The sequence below is a fragment of the Macrotis lagotis genome, chromosome 2 (genome assembly GCF_037893015.1).
Source record: "Macrotis lagotis isolate mMagLag1 chromosome 2, bilby.v1.9.chrom.fasta, whole genome shotgun sequence".
NCBI classification, from domain to species: Eukaryota; Metazoa; Chordata; class Mammalia; order Peramelemorphia; family Peramelidae; genus Macrotis; species Macrotis lagotis.
The window spans coordinates 290,995,039-291,012,267 of NC_133659.1; the positions used below are offsets into that span (position 1 = coordinate 290,995,039).

The following is a 17,229-nucleotide window of genomic DNA, read 5'->3' on the forward strand; positions in this document are numbered from 1 at the left end:
TGAGGGAGTCATCTGCTACTGACTTCTCTTGCTTCCTATGTAGGTAGAGTTTGTTCTGGGACAAACAGGACTGAACCTTAAAGGGGGTGGGCATGTAAGTATTGAGAGAGATGGCGGGGGGCGGGGAGAGACAAACACATTGGCTTCATTCTAAAGCCATATTGGACATATCTACTATCGAGTACATTTTCTGACTCTGTTTTCAGTGGAAGGGGAATACAGTAGGTTGACTTGTAGTTGCTTATTGGTGTTTGCCAGACATTGCTTAGGAAAAATGCTACTTCCTTCAAGAGAGGATTTTAGGATTTAGGTTTGGAAAGGAAAGTTAGCTTCCATTTAGTCCTTTCTCCTCATTTTACACACAAGGAAGCTAAGAGCCCCAGAAGGGAAGGGACTTGCCCAAGTTCACAGATAGTAAGTAGGTAAGTCAGACTTTATACTCAGGTCTTCCAACTCCAAATGCAGTACTCCTACTCTTCAATGCTGACTTTGCCAGCAGGTCGTCAGCATAATTAAGGATTGGCTTATAGTTTTGTGTTGAAATGTTATCATCCAGAAAATGTAAAATTGGAAAAGGAGGTAAATTGATCACAGAGCAAGAATGTTGGGTATAAACCTCCACTGGGTTGATTCTGTGGTGAATTTGTTGAAAAATGAATAAATGAAAAAGTTCTTATTAAGCACTTATTGTGTGCCAAACACTGATCTAAATGCTGCTGATACTAATAGAAAAAGAAAGGCATTCCAGATCTCAAAAAGAACAGTCCAGTTGGAGAAGACAACCACCCAAAAGTTCAGCTGCACAGTAGACAGAGAGACCAGAAGGTCCTGCAGGCAAATGAAAAGGACCTTCACATAGTGGTCATCATCTGTCTCCCCAGTTTGTGACTTCCAGCTCATCTAGGTGGTGGGAGAGTCATGATTTTCTTCTGCTTAGTTGCCCTTTGGAGTCTTGATGGAATAGAATAGGGAAGATGAAGTTACCCTATCCTCATTTCCCAGAGCTCTTCCTATATCCTAGGTAGAGGACAAGCTGGCACCTGCTTAGAGAATGGCAACTAGACTAGTCATTGTATTCAGATCAAGTCATATCTCTTTAAACAACTGGGAATGGCTGGATGGGGGAGAGGAGATTTAGGAGTAAAGGGCACCTTTCTTCAGGTATTTGAAAAGATACTCGATGATTTTTTTACTTGACTCCAGGAAGCACAAGTAGAAAGGAAGAAAATACAGGCTCCAAGTCAGGAAAAGATAAAAAATTTATGTTCCCAGCAAGCCTTGAATGGATGATCACTCATTAGGAATGTCACTTTCAACCTCAAGTTTTAGTCATTCTGTATCCAGTGAAAATGGTCTTCAGTAAAAAACATTTCTAATGAAATTAAATATTTTTTCATAAAGATTCACTCCAAAGAACTTTTTAAAGCAAAAATGAACTTCAGTCATTAAAATTATGTTCAGAGACAGGTGGTCATGTGGTATTGAGAAGACCCGAATTCCAGTCTGGCCTCAGATATATAATAACTGAATGACCCTGGGCATTCTGTAAAGGGAGCATCTCCCTCTCAGGTTTGTTGTGAGAATAATGATATTATGACCTACTTTGTATAAGTTAACTAGCAGTAGTGATGGCAACTGCAGCAATGATAAAAAAAACTATTCTCTCTTTTGTGTAATGATTGAAAATGCTTACTCAAGGCCAGGACCAATCATTTGCACAACTAATGACATTTCCTATTTGGGATCATAAGTGAGATCTGTTTGGATCCTTTTAAATTTTCCTTAAAATGTTTCTCTTTCCTGATCTCCCCATTGTAAGACTCTCTGGAATCTTCAGTTGCCCAGAGCTCCCCTGTTTATCCAGTGCTGTGATGGGACACAGAATCTGTTGTCACATGTTACAAAGAAGGACATGACATTCTTTGGGGGTGTTCTCACACTTAAAATTCTCTCCTCCCCACCCCCTCAGTCAAGGCTAACACTTCTTAAGCACCAGGAGTACTCCCAAGAAACTCCCAGACAGTGTCATGGGGACATTCTTCATGAAATCACCCTGTACAAAGCAGAGGGGAGAGATGAATTCAGGCAGGCAGTCAGATCATGAGTGCTGCAAATGCAAACAAAATGGAAAGATGGTCCCTGTTTTCAGAGAGCTTACGATCTCATGGGGGAGACAAGCGCCAAAAGGAAACTGAAAACAGGAATTGGTCATGGGAAAGGGGAGAAGTCTGAGAAGTTCCACAATAGTCATCTGAGAAAGAAATGAGGTTAAAAAGAGTAATTGAAGAGAGGGGAGGCACTGATGTTAAGGGGGACCAGGAAAGGCTTCTTAGAGAGATGGTGGGATTTTAACTGAAACTTGAAGGAAAGCAGAAAATCCAGGAGGAAAAGAGAGAAGGAAAAGAATTTCAGTCATAGGGTACAACCTATGAAAATGTTCAATTGGGATATGGAGTGTCTTGTTGGAGGAGCAAGAAGGAGGCCAGAGTTAACTAGATCATAGTGGAAGGGAGTAAGGGACTAGAAAAGTAGGAAGGACAGAGTTTATGAAGACCTTTAAATCCCAAACAAATGTTTGATCTAGAGATATTAGGAAGCCCCTTGAGTGTGTTGAATAAAGGAATGACATGGTCGGCCTTCTACTTGAGGAAGATCAGTTTGCTAGCTAAGGTGATGATAGCCTGGAGTGGGGGTGGGGGGGGGCAGATTTTGGCAGGCTGGCTAACCAGAAGGCTATTATTACTATAGTCCAAACATAAAATGATAAGGACCAAACTAGTGTAGTGACTGCATCAGAAGAGAGAATGGAGTGAATACAAAAGATATTTGGATATGGGAATCAGAGAGTGAGGAGTCAGGTATGACATCTAGGATGTAGGCATATGACCAGAATAGTGGACTTGTTTTTGGGAGAAAAGAGAACTAATTCAATTCTGAATATCTTTTGAGTTCAGGATATCTACAGGGCATTCAGTTTGAAATGTCAATTAGATAGTTAGAAATGTGAGACTTGAGGTCAAGAGAGATTTTCTTAGGCTGTATAAATCAATCATGATAATTATTTTTGTAGAGGGATAGTTAAATCCATACAAGTTGATGAACTATAGAAGGAGAGGAGAAGGCTAGCCAAGGACCAAGCCTTGAGGAACCCCAGTAACTCATGAGCATAATGTGGATGAAATATGATAAGACATTATGAGACAAATTTGAGGAAAGTCAGGAAGAGTAGTATCACAAAAACCTATGCCCAAGAGATTATTAAGGAAAAAACAGTGTGATTGACCTTATCATTGGTGACAGAGGTTAAGAAAAATGAATATTGAGGAGGACTCTTAGATTTGGCAATTAACAGATCATCCATTGCTTATTAGAAAGCATTTTGTCAGAAGCCAGACTGCTTAGAATTTAGAAGAGAAGAATAGATTGTAAAGAACTTAACTCAAGTTGTTAGCTTTGAAAAAGAGATGAGAAATAAAGTGATAACTAGCAGGAATAGTTGGAGCAAGTGAAGATTGTTAAGGATGTTGGAGTACCAGAGAAGAAACCAGTAGAGATAGATATTGAAGATTAATAAAAGTAGAAGTGATGGAAGGAACTATCTTGAGAAGATGAGATGGAACAGGGTCAAGGATGTATGTCAGGGGTTTGCCATGATAAGAAAAATTTCATGTGAAACAGGTAAAGGAGACAGGAAAAGACATCTGAGCAATAGGAGATGAGGAGGACCCACAAGCAAGTGCTTGGCAAATGGTCTCCATATTTTCAGCAAAATAAGCTCCAGGTTCATAGTTGAGATTCATGGGAGGGAGAGCCAAGAACTTATGAAGAAAGAGAAAAAAAAAACTTGCAAAAACCACTGTGGTGAATGAAATGTAAAAGAATTGCCTTAACCTTATGAGAACTCAGTTGAGCCTAAGTAACATGAATTTGTGATGGATCCAGTCATCATGTTTTGTGATCTTCTGAAGCTTTATGAATAAATATGACATGAATAAGAGAAAAGGCAGTATATGGTGGGAGTAATCCAAATTTTGACAGAAAAAGCATATCAGTAGAATAAGGAGAAAAGACTAGTATAGGGTTGAACAACTAGGAGTCATGTTGGAAAGTGTGCGAGTGTGGTTCCTGGGAACCAGCTGAGGAGGAAAGGGATTTTAGGTCACATGAGAATGAAGAACAGGATTTAGGGAAATGTAAAGGACAGAGAAAGGTGGAATGACAAAAGATTATAATTAGAGTTCATAAAGTGGAAGTAGGAAACATATGGGTGATGGCAAGGACAAGCATGTAGCCATCTCTGTGCAGGCCATCATGGAATGGTAGGTAGGTTATGGAAAATGAGTGAAATAAGCCAGTGGAAAGTTATGTGCTTGAGGTTATCAAATATGTAAATGTCAAGGCCAAGTTGGGGAAGAAAGACTGTGAAACAGTCTCTGGACTCATTGAGGAAAGGAGAGTGTCTTGGAGGGAGGTAATTAATATTTACTTGTATCTTGATTGAGTGGTATTGTATCCATTCTTGAAAGAAGACCATGAAAGAAGGTGATGTCATGACTTGCAAATGAATTTGGATTTAAGTGAGGAAGGACTGTGGGAAGTCACCAGCCTCCATTTCTTTTCTGGAGTCTTCTCGGTTTAGGTGACATAAATCAATTAAATGACCATCAGCTTAAGAGAGTGATGGTGGTAGAGAGGAGAGAGAGTTAGGAACTGTAAAGGATGGGGCAACCATCAACTATTGGAGTCTGGGAGTTAGGAGAAAATTGCAGTCAGTGCTGATAAGGTTGGTTAGGGAGACTGTGTCATCCGCAGAGAGCCAGGTCACAGTGAATGCCAGAGGTGGAGGGAATGAGAAAGGACGAACCTTAAGGTGAAAGCCAGTTTGTTACTCAGACATTTCTGAGGGCATTAGTGGAAGGATGGGTAGATGGTGAGGAGGAAGTTGTGGGGAGTCAGGTTGAGAAGAATAGGAACAAGAGGGTGGGCAGTTGGGGTCATGAACAGACCCAGTTCGGGGGGCAGGGAGTTGAGGAACACTGGCATGGAAAGGTTATGACAGGGCATTTGTTGATCATTGAGGAATGAGTCCAGACAAGTTATCATCATCCTCAGGGAAGGGGGGGTGGTCTAGATATCTGGTATGGAGGTCGGCTAGGCTGGAGGGGAAGCTTTGAGTTTAGGAGAAGTTGACTTTCCTATCAAATAGAGGTTCTTGTCAGAGACTCTGCAGTAATTGCTCAGACTGGAGCCATCCTAGAGCTAAGGCAGCCAAATGGAGGTGGAAAGCTGGAGGAAGAAAGCTGGAGGAGGGGTGGTTTAACCAAATTAGAGAGTGAATGATGGTGGGGGGTAGGGGAGAGCAGATCTCTGGGAGAACACATGAAATGGCTGGTTCAAGCGAGGATCTTAATACTTTGTTGTTCTTCTCTTTCTACTTTTTGATTTATTTGTAAGACAATTCTTTCATGAAACTTCTTCCAATGATCAAAATCAAAGAAATCCCTTATGCATCATAAAAACTTAAAGGATAGAATGCAACATAATGTTTGAAATAAAACTTTATTTTTATCTTCTACATAATTTCACAATTTTTATGTGGTTATAATAGTAATAAAGTTGCTAATATTTTTCCCTTTATAGATATTACATATCGAAAGGTGCTATTGTGGATCAACTAGGAGGAGACCTAAATTCAACTCCACTTCACTGGGCCACAAGGTTTAAAATTAGTTTTGGATTTTTATTTATTCTTGCTTTATAATTGGTTTATAATTGATAAATTGCATTCAGAGATGTTAGACCTTCAAATTATTAGGAGAATTTATATGTTGTGTGTGTGTGTGTGTGTGTGTGTGTGTGTGTACATACATATACAGGTTTGATAGGTGATGAATGAATATCTTATTGTCTGCTTTGAAAACCTATCTCCATTTTTTTCCTTATACTTCACTGGAAATTTGCAGAATGTCATACTACTTATACAACTGCCTTATTTTTTCTATTTGAAAAAATGGGAAGTCCACTATTTAATTAATTTTCTGTTCTTCTATGCAATTTAACTAATAACAATTCGTCTTGCTGAAGTGTCAACTGTTAATGTTGATTTAGAAATATTTTCCATTATTTCATTTAAGAAAATTATTTTTGAATGAAGTATTTTGAAGAGTTTTTACAAATTTATAAATTCATAAATGTGAATTGATAAATATTTAATTAAAAATAAAATTTTTTATTCTGCCTTTTCAGTAAATATAATCATTGAAAATTCTGTTTTCTAGTTCAGAAGGAGCTTGATATTCCTCAATGCTCATTCTTTTTCATTTTAGACAGGGCCATTTATCAATGGTTGTGCAACTTATGAAATATGGTGCAGATCCTTCATTAATTGATGGAGAAGGGTGTAGCTGTATTCACTTGGCTGCTCAGTTTGGACATACTTCTATTGTTGCTTATCTGATAGCAAAAGGACAGGTAAAAAGACTTTGTTGTTATTTTGTCATTTCAGTTGTGTATGACTCTTCATTTCCCCATTTGGAATTTCCTTGGCAAAGATAGTGGAGTGCCATATCTTTCTCCAGCTCATTACAGATAGGATCTAAAATATAAACAGACTAATGAGATTTACCCAGGCTTACACACCAGTGTTTAAGGCTAAATTTGAATTCAGGTCTTCCTCATTCCAGGCCTGATAGTCTATCCACTATTCCACCAAGTTCCATACTTATATTTTTATTAAATATTTTTAAATAATTCAGTTTTATATACCTATTACCATTATGGAGATCTTTTTATCATTCTCATATAAACTTCAATTATTAGTCCAACTGGGCTAGTAATTGAAGTTTATATCAGAATGGTAAAAAGACAAAACTATCAACTCAAAGATTCAGCATTTGAAAAAGTACCAAATCTACATGTAGGAATATATATATGCACATAGCTGTAAAGTATTCCATTCTCTTGTTTTACAAGTCCTTTCCAATGCCTTGTTGTACAAGTGATGCTTCTCAAAGTAGTTGCCAGCAGAACATTCCCCTAGTTGTGAATGATTTACCTTCCCTAAATTATCTTGTATTTACTTATGTGCATAACATCTTTTAGTCTGTTAGTCTGATAGTACCTCCTTGGGGACAGAGATAATATCATTTTTGCCTTTTACCCCAATTCACAATTGTGCCTTGTAAGTGTTTAATAACTGTAGAATTTAATTGAATTGAAAAGAAGTGATTTAATTAATGGTGTTATTAATTGGTAATCATTATTGCTTTAGCTTAAAGATTTATTCTGATTTAATAATGTTTTTATATTGCTGCATATCATGATCTTTCTGTGTTGTATTAGAATATAATCTAGTGCTATATTTTTCAGAATTTAGAAGATTATTGACAGTAACAAGCAAGAAAATTGAATATTATATCTAAAAACTAAACAGATTTCTCAAGGAAATAATGATTTAGCTATTTCTACTCTGCCTTTGACTTCAGGCTGTCTTAATTTTTAGTAAACATTAATTTTGTTTGAAAATAGTTTTTAACTTAAGAAACTTAAACCTATTGTTTATATAGCTCAGAATATTCCTTTCATTAAGAGTGCTAATGCTAGCAAATGTAACCCTTTAAGTATTAAATAAAAATGACTTTTGGGGCAGGACTTTTCTTCTTATGTAAAAATTATCAGTAGGAGTTTTTTTTTTCTTTTTAGGTTTTTGCAAGGCAAATTAGGGCTTAAGTGGCTTGCCCAAGGCCACACAGCTTAATTATTAAGTGTCTGAGGCAGGATTTGAACTCAGGTACTCCTGACTCCATGGTACTCTATCTGCTTCACGCCACCTAGCCTTGCCCCCTTATGTAAAAATTATCAAGACTACATGGATAATATCTTTATTTTTAAATTCATTTTAACATTAAATGTCGAGTTCTGAGCTAGATTTAGGAGTAAAATATTCTCAGTTATATTCCCAGACAGATTTCTTAAAAGTAGGTCATCCCTTTATGCAAATACAAAGTCTTAATGATTTCATGAAAAAACAAACCTTTATTTCAGAAACAAAATTTGAATCTTTTTTTTTGAGATTTTTTTTTGCAAGGCAATGGGGTTAAGTAGCTTGCCCAAGGCCACACAGCTAGGTAATTATTAAGTGTCTGAGGCTGGATTTGGACTCAGGTACTCCAGGGCCAGTGCTCTATTCACGTAGCACCTAGCTGCCCCACAAAATTTGAATCTTAAAAAGAAAAGTCAACAAGTTATTAATTAGTGTCAAGAAAACTGTTAAAAGGAGCTTTCACATTCAAAGGGTAGTGATTGGTAATAACTGAGATTCATATAGTGCAGTAGAAATGTGGGGGAATGAAAGCAACAACAACTTCCTATAGAAACCCCTGTTTTTCTCTTATGTACCTAAGGTTCCTGCCCCCCCCCCCCCATTCCTGTGTTTCTCTTTCTCTTCCTCTCCCTCTGCTTTTAAAACAAATTCGGCAGCACACACCTGCAAAGTAAATGAGCAAAAGGGCAGTTCTGCTGGGGCTCCAGTGCTGGCTTCCCAGATTGCTGCCATCTGATTTGAGGGTGGGATAGTTGGTCTGATGCATGGGGTCTGCCACTTAGTGGTTGCAGCCTCTCTTAGCCTCCTTTTTCATATTTGCAAAGTGAAAATAGAATCCCCAACCTTCCTACTTCAGAGTTGTTGTGAGGAGCCTTAGAGGTAATAATTCTGAAAGCACTTTAGATACTTGTAAAGTACTTATTAATAATCTTTTAATTGTTGGATTATAAAGGATAAGAAAAATGACTCATGGGTAGTAGGAAAAAAGCTGATTTCAGTAAGGAGAAAGTAAGAAAATGTATAGCTTCCCTCAGTGAGTCTGATTTGCTAGGCTCAAAGGAACTGAATCCTCAGCAGCTGAAATCACTGACCGCTGCCAAGCTGCTGCCAGCCAGTGAGTTTGTCAAAGACCCTGGAGTAGTAGGGTGGGAATGCAGAAGTGGAGAAGGGCAGATGTCTTGAGTTTTAAAATAAAGAGAATAGCCTAAACCAAAAGCTAGTGAATGTGACTTCAGTTCTTGACAAAATTCTAGTTAGTGAACTTCTAGTGAAGAAACAAATGATCACTAAGAGCCAGTTTGATTTCCTTAGAGATAGACTATGCCAGACTATAACTTCTCTCCTATTTTGGCAGGGTGAGTTAGTTAGCAAACCAGAGAAGTACTAATACTTAGGTTTTAGCAGATGATCTGAAAAAGTCTTTCACGTTCGTCTTAAAAGACAAGATGGAGAAATGAATGCTAGATGATAGGGTAGATGACAGAAGTCGATGGTTGGATGGCCTGACTCAGAAGTAGATATTAATGGTCCGTATCAGCTTGGAAGGAAGGTCTCTAGGGTTGCATGGCCCAGGGACTTATGCTACTGCTTAACATGTGACGTGAAACTAGAAGAACTAGCTTGCTGGTACGTTGGATAACTGAATCAGAATCCAAAAAGATTTTCAAATAATATGTATTTGTTTGTTTTCTTCCCCATTAGTTCATAGTCTCTCTGAGGGCAGGCACAGTTTTTTGCTTCTTTTTGGTATACCCCCAACACAGGAATAGTGACTTACAAGTCTTTTACTTCGTTTCAAAAAAATCAACTTTGTAGCAGTGTGGGAAGCATAGCTAGATAAATATCTTTGGGGAAAAAAATGAAGTTTTTATTGGCCTGCCCTCCTGTGTTTTCTTCTATGGTGAACCACACCTGAATTGTTCCAAATTTTGAGAGAGAAGATTAACAGGAGAGCATCCTAGATGATAAATTAGGACCTTGAAGTGATGCCTTATGAAGATTGGTTGAAGGAAGTGAAATTGTTTAATCTGGAGAAGATAGAGAATGTTAATGATTGTATCCAAGCATATGGAAAGCTGTCACATGGGGAGAGGGGAGAGAGAGGATTGTTTTTATCCCAAAGGATAGCTGTAAATGTAAGGTCAAATTTGGGAAAAACTGCAAAGTAGTACTAGTACAGCTAAAGAAAAGAAGTGAGTAAATGAGAAAAATATTTAAGCACATTACTCTCATTTTTCATATATCTATTTATATCTCTATATCCATATATAATATATAGAGAGAGAGATAGAGAGAGAGCTAGTTCAGATTTTAAGACAAAGAAGAGCCATTTCCCAGTTGATAAATGATCAAAGGATGCAAATAGGCAAATTAAAGAAGAAATATGACTATATAAAATACTCTAAATGTAAAATGAAGAGGATATAAAAATACTCTAAATCACTCCAGATTAAAATAACTGAGGCACACCACTTCATACCCATTAGATTGGGAAATTGACCAAAAAAGGAAAATGATAAATGCTAGAAGAGCTGTAGGATAATGGGTGCATTAATGATCTGATGGTGTATCTGTGATCTAATTGAGTTATTCTGGAAAGCAGTTTGGAAACTGTTCTGTCAAAGCTACTAAATTTTTTTTAACTTTATTTTTATTTTTAATTTTAGAAAGGTTTTATTTGGAGTTTGCAATTTTTTTCCAAATATTGCTTCCCTGCCCCTACCCCCCACAGAAGACAGTTTTACTAAATTGTTTATACTCTTTGATCTAGTCATGCTGCTACTAGGTCTGTATCGCAAAAAGATCAAAACAGATTTGGCAAAGAATTGGAAACTGAGGAGATTCCTATCTTTTGGGAAATGATGGGACAAGTTATGGTATATGAATGTTATGAGTAAAGTACTGTGGTATAGGAAATAATGAAGAAAAACTTGTGAAGATTTGTATGAACTTAGAGTGAAGTAAGCAGAACTGTGAGAACAAGTTTTATGAAATAAAAACAATTTTACAAAAGCAAACAGCTTTGAAAGACTTTAGGTACTCTGATTTCAGAGGACTCAAACATATTCTGCTCACCTGAAAGAGGTGATGTGTTGGTGCAAATGGAGACTGGGGACGGGCAGGGCTTGTCAAATGTGGGATTTTGCTTTTCTTGAATGTCCACAGTTTGTAATAGGAGTTTTGTTTTTCTTTCTCATGGTGGGGGTGGGGCAGGGAGAAAGAATGCAGAGCTTTGTTAACATTGCTCTACGTGGACATCCTCATGCTTGTTCTCTTTTGTTAGAATTGGGCAATCAGTCCTATGATAATGTGAGCTTTGGTTTCAGTATGTTTGGTACAAACTTTTAAAAACCCAAGATAGGGAAAGAGAAATTTCACTTTTCTTTCACTTCTCTATAATTCTCCCACTTTCAAGTTCTATATTTTCTTTTTGTCCATGGCCTTCTTTTTTTGAAAACTAATTGGTTCTCCTTTCCCAACTGCCCCAAAGATTCTTTTTTAGATGTTTTTGTTTTGTAGTTCAGTCTTTTTTTAGACTTTTATGTTGAAAAGAGAGTTGTATCTTCTACATGAAATTAACAATTAAATGTTTTGTCATTTATAGTTTTGTAGGATAAAACCCTTTTTATATTAAATTTACAGATAAATTAATGAATCTTATTGCTGTTTTAGAGCAGCTTTTTGTACCACACTACAGATGATTTAAAAGAGAAAATACATTGTGTTCTTATTGTATTAAAAGAGTATGCCTTTCTATTTACCTTTTTTTAAAATGTCTAAGAACAAAAATCAATCCTGAAGTAGCAGTTGTAATAAATGAACTTCAGACTTGAATTACCTGGAAATAAACTGGCTCTCAAATAGGAAAAAAAAATTAATAAAATTAAAAACTTTTTAAAAATCAATATCTTAAAAGGGAGAACTTAAAAAGCATATGTTAATAAAATAATTAAGAAATTTAGTGAGGCAAAGTAGTTAATTCAGCTGTTTAAGAAACAGCAGTGGAACAACTTACATTTATTAGTTACCTGGATTAACTTACCTACCGTTATAGGTTTGAACATTGATATAATTCCCCAAATAAATTTAGCATATTTTTAGTACCTGACTTCTTTTTCTCTTTATTAGGATGTAGATATGATGGATCAGAATGGAATGACCCCTTTAATGTGGGCAGCTTACAGGACACATAGGTATGTGCTCCTTGTAAAATATTTGTTCAAACCACTGTCAGGAGTTCTGTATCATGGATAATACTTGTAAAATTTAGTGAAGGGAAAGTAGACTCCAGGGGCCTTGAAGGCAGGGATTATTTTCTTCATCTTTTCATGCTCTTATGCCATTTAACATGCTTTGCATACACAATAGTTGCTCAGTAAAAAGCCTGTGGAATTTTTGATGATTTAAAAAAATTAATTACTTTCCCTCACTAAATTGTATATGTACCTTATTATGCGTGCATTTAATATGTTAAGATGCTTTTATATTTTAAAGTTTTCATTTTGTTCCTTGCATTACTAAGTATAGTTTCAATTCTTTTTCCTTGTTTTAAGAAAAAAGTGATAAATTATCTTTTAAAAAATTGATTTGTCTTTGCATATCACTTGGGGAATCTAATGTTTTACAACATTATTGTATTACAATACAATTTCAAAAATATTGACCCTCAAATAAGAAATGGAAAGTTTTTATGAAGTCATAAGTTTTTCTGTCCTAAAGAACTATTGATTTAATTGTATTGTTTACCCTTAGTCCTCAAAGATAGTAGTTTAGTATAAGGTAAAGTTGTGCTATAATTGAATGTGTGGCCAAAAGCCATTGCCTTTGCCCATTTGTGTTTTGATGTCTGTATAACAATTGAAGTTTTTTTTTCCCCCCAGTGTGGATCCAACTCGATTGCTTTTGACATTTAATGTTTCAGTTAATCTTGGTGACAAATATCACAAAAACACTGCGCTTCATTGGGCGGTACTAGCAGGAAATACTACAGTCATTAGTCTTCTTCTGGATGCTGGAGCTAATGTTGATGCCCAGAATATCAAGGTAACAATACTTTAAAAATACTTGAGAATATGAAAAATGCTTCATATAAATGTAGGTTTGTGAAGTTTTAATGAACTTGGTATATTATCAATAATCTTGTAGTTTACTTTCATTATTTGAAGTACTGAAAACATTTTTATACTTAATATTAATTAGTGCACTGAGCTCTAATTAAGAACCTTAAGTAATTTTTCTTTTTGATTGATTAAATAAGTTTCTTTGAGAATTCTAATTTCTCTTTGTGAGTCAGATCCAAGAAAGATAAAGAATAGGAATTTAGAAGAGTTCATTTTTATATAAATGGGAAAAGGTAGTGTTGTTATTCTTGTATTTGGAAGAACATAGTTTGTCTTCATAATTGCAAATAGTTGTTCTGAATACACTAAACTTATCAGTTTACATTTGTGAATCATCTGCATGAAGTTCCTTCAAACTCTTAAGTTATAGCATCATCTATTAATAATGTATATTCATAAATAACTTTCTTAGTAAAAAAAATGTTCCCTATTTTTTGGTCTACTTCCTGTTATTTTTCTAAATCTTTCTTAAATTTCTAAGTGATTTGTTAGAAAACAATTATCTTCTAGTTTGAGTCATTTAAAGAAAGCTCTACTAACCTGAAATAGCCAATCAGAAAGTAGGTCATCATCTGCTGGATCAGGGTATCTTTAATATTCCCATGCATTGTGCTTATCTGCTGATCATTTATTTTAAGAAAAGGATGACAAAGAATTTGTGAATGATAATTGAGATATATATATATATATGATTGATATATAGAAATGTGTAAGTATAAAGTCACTGTTGTTAAAAATATACTAACTTCAATGAAGTGGCTGATACTTATCTAATTATAGCATAAGAAACTAATATTAAAAATTTTATACATTTAGTCTTATGATTTTAGGGAGTTCATTACTTCTCAGTGAATGTAGTAAGGTTTAGAAATAGATGAGCAAAATAGCTTTATTCTTAAGAAAATAAGAATGGTCAGATTTCATATTTTGACCTTATAGCAATTTTCTTTCTCCTTATTCCTCAGACAGAGGGGATTGAGTAGAAATTTAGCTAGGAACCAGATGCTTTCATTTTGTATTTATGTATACCTATCTGGGTTTCCAGTCCCCTAATAAAAGATGTAAAAATGAAGTTTTGGCACAAAGGAATGTGATGATTTGGAATTCTTTTTTTTTTAAGGTTTTTTTTTGCAAGGCAAATAGAGTTAAGTGGCTTTCCCAAGGCCACACAGCTAGGTAATTATTAGTGTCTGAGGCTGGATTTGAACTCAGGTCCTCCTGACTCCAGAGCCCGTGCTCTATCCACTGCACCACCTAGCTATGATAATTTGGACTTCTTATGGGTTTTAGATATATGGGTCACATTACAGTTGAAATATGCCCTAACAGTGCTTTTGTCTCAATTTTTATAGCTTTGCTGTATAGCATATTTAAATATATGATGTAAAAATATCTAATGAATATTTACTATGATTATCATATAGTGCTCATTTTAAATCTTTCCTTCCTTTTATTATCCTGGGCATAATGCAAAATGGAGTAAAATGTAGATTTTTATTATTTTGAGGTTTTATATATTTGTTGCACTTCAGTTGTTTTTGAGTCTTCAATGAAAAATGTTGAATAAATTATCTGACATTAAGCTTCTAAATTAGCCTCTTTTAATTCCTAGAATGTTGAAAACTAATACAGTTTTGTGATGATGGACATAGCCTGAAGAACATTGCCCTATGGAAGTTTCTAAGTAAACTCCTCAAAACTTATTTGAATTTTTGCCAGACTCCCTTATAATATTCACTATCAAACCATTTGATGAAAACCAGACTAACAGTTCTTGTCTCTTGTTTCATTTAGCTCAGTTCACTCCTTCCCCTGTCTTTTCTATCCTTCTTCAGCAGCTTAAAGACCAACTCAGCTCCAGTACTCTGTTCTGATCTTAGGGCTCAACCTAGGTCTGCTCCATGACTATAGTATCTTATGCTCCTGTTGTTCTTCATTCTTGTCTGACTCTTCATGACATCATTTGGGATTTTCTTCGCAAACATACTAGAATGCTTTGTCATATGCTTCTCCAGTTCATTTTACAGATGAGGAAACTGAGACAAACAGGGTTAAGTGACTTGCCTAGGGTCACACAGCTAGTAAGTGTCTGAGGCTAAATTTCAAATCAAAAAGATGAGTGCTCTATCTGCTTTTTCACCTAGATGCCCTCTTAAGCTCCCTATTTGTAGCTGAGTTGCTGAATCTATTACCTCCCCAAACCTTCCCAGAGCTGTCTTCAGCATTCTCACTCCTTTTTCCCTGTAACTTTGTTTTTTCCTAAATTAAAATCTTAGCAGAGCCAGTTGATGTTAAGCTAGCTATAATTGTAGATTCCCAAAGGCCTTGGAAAATTTTGCCTCTATGATAGAATTACTTAGTCACTTATTTGTATTTCTTACTTAAATCTTCCCCTAAAACCATTACAGTAAAAAAGATTTTACTCAGACTTCTTTTCAAAAAGACTTCCTTGGAGACAGGTAGATTTAAACTTTATTTATTTAAAAAAGTGGCTACACATGAAATTTTTTTCTTAAGATTTTTCCAGGCAGTGGGGTTAAGTGGCTTGCCCAAGGCCACACAGCTAGGTAATTATTAAGTATCTGAGGCCAGATTTGAACTCAGGTCCTCCTGACTCTAGGACCGGTGCTCTATCCACTGCACCACCTAGCTGGTCCTACACATGAAATTTCTAAGATAAATATTCTTATACTTTTATAAGAAGAGATTATGCTTCATTTCATAAACATAGGGTACCTAACAATATTCTCATTCTCTTTCACCACCACTTAGAACTGGCAAAAATCTTGTACATTTTAGGAAAAGAAATAAGTAAAGTATGGTAATAAAAATTATATTGTTTTCTGTTATTATATCTCAGTTGATCAGCAAAAATTCATAATTATAGTTAGTTCAAATTAGTAAACGCATTACCTATGTTCAGAGCACCATGCTAGAAACTGACAAAAATCCAAGATTTATATAAAACATTAGCTCTTATTTCATTCTATGAAGCATAGTAAGTCAGCATGTTACTTCAAAGACTTAGAATTTTAGAATTTTGAGACCCTCCCCACAGATGTTTTCCATATTTTAGAGATCTTTATAGTTTTTGCTAATTATGTGACATTGAAAATTAGAGTTTTTGTAATTAGTAAGGTGATATTTTAATTAGATATATGCATTTGTGAAAAATGATATGATAGGGCAGCTAGGTGGTGATGTGGATAGAGCATCAGTCTTTAAGTCAGGAGAATTTGAGTTCAAATCTGGCCTCAGACCCTTAATAATTACCTAACTCTGTGTCCTTGAGCAAGTCACTTAACCCCGATGCCTTGGAGGAAAAAAATGATACAATAAAGGGAAGAGTGTTTGCTTTCAGTGGCTCATGCTTTTGGTTTAAAATGAGCAAAGTTAATCTCTGGGGCTAGAGTTAAGATGAGGAAGATAGAATTTTACCCAAAGTTTTGTTAAGTGTCTAAGATATAAAATGGTGAGATCCTCTGCAGCTGTTATTGAAATCTACAGCTAAAGAGACTATGACCCAGGAATGTATTTTTAAGTTTTATGTAAATAAGTCAAAAAGAAAATTGAATACATAAAATCATATTACAGCACAAAAATGAAAGTATTTAGATTTGCATGTATCAGTCATATTGACTATAATACAGTTCTAGTATAGCAAGAAAAGTATTATTCTGTCCTGAAAATTAAAATCTTAGTCGAGCCAGTTGTTGTTTTAAGCTAACTATAATTGTGAATTCCCAAAGGCAAATTTGGAAGATTTTGCCTCTGATAAAATTGAATTGAAAATTCAAACTGCCCAAAATTTTCTAGGCAACTTCCAGAAACTTATCAGTTTCCAAATATAAGATAGATAGTTATAAAACTGTAGAACTTTTCTTCAGACATGATAGAACCAAAATGGTGAGGGATGGACCTTTGATCAATTTCTTCATTCTCTTTGTCATCCATTCTTTAAGTTTTCAAAGATCTAAGAAGAAGAAAATTTTGGGGATATGTTTTAGCAGATGAGAGAAACAAGAATGGAGAAAAGATTGTATGTGAACAATCACTTGTATATTTTTGAAAGGCCTGCAAATTTAAGTATCAATTTGTGTTTAAAATAGATTCAATATACTGCAGTAAGTTTACATATATGTGCCCAACACTTCTGAGTCCTGCCATCCATGTTGTATACATCTTTCAAAAGTAGTGTTTTTATTAAGTATTATCATTTAACACTAATATTAAGAGTTTACTATTTACTTGGCAGGACATTGGGGATAAAAAAATAAAAATGAAATT

General features: G+C 35.3%; 1 protein-coding gene across 1 annotated transcript in view; it reads left to right on the top strand.

The window, feature by feature from the left end:
• The window catches only part of ZDHHC17 (zDHHC palmitoyltransferase 17), a 112,760-nt gene that overhangs the window by 50,838 nt on the left and 44,693 nt on the right, over positions 1-17,229 (top strand). Inside the window, exons 4-7 of the mRNA XM_074226471.1 lie at positions 5,641-5,718; positions 6,327-6,471; positions 11,951-12,015; positions 12,703-12,865. Coding sequence (XP_074082572.1) covers positions 5,641-5,718; positions 6,327-6,471; positions 11,951-12,015; positions 12,703-12,865 — 451 coding nt within the window. The remainder of the gene's footprint in view (positions 1-5,640; positions 5,719-6,326; positions 6,472-11,950; positions 12,016-12,702; positions 12,866-17,229) is intronic.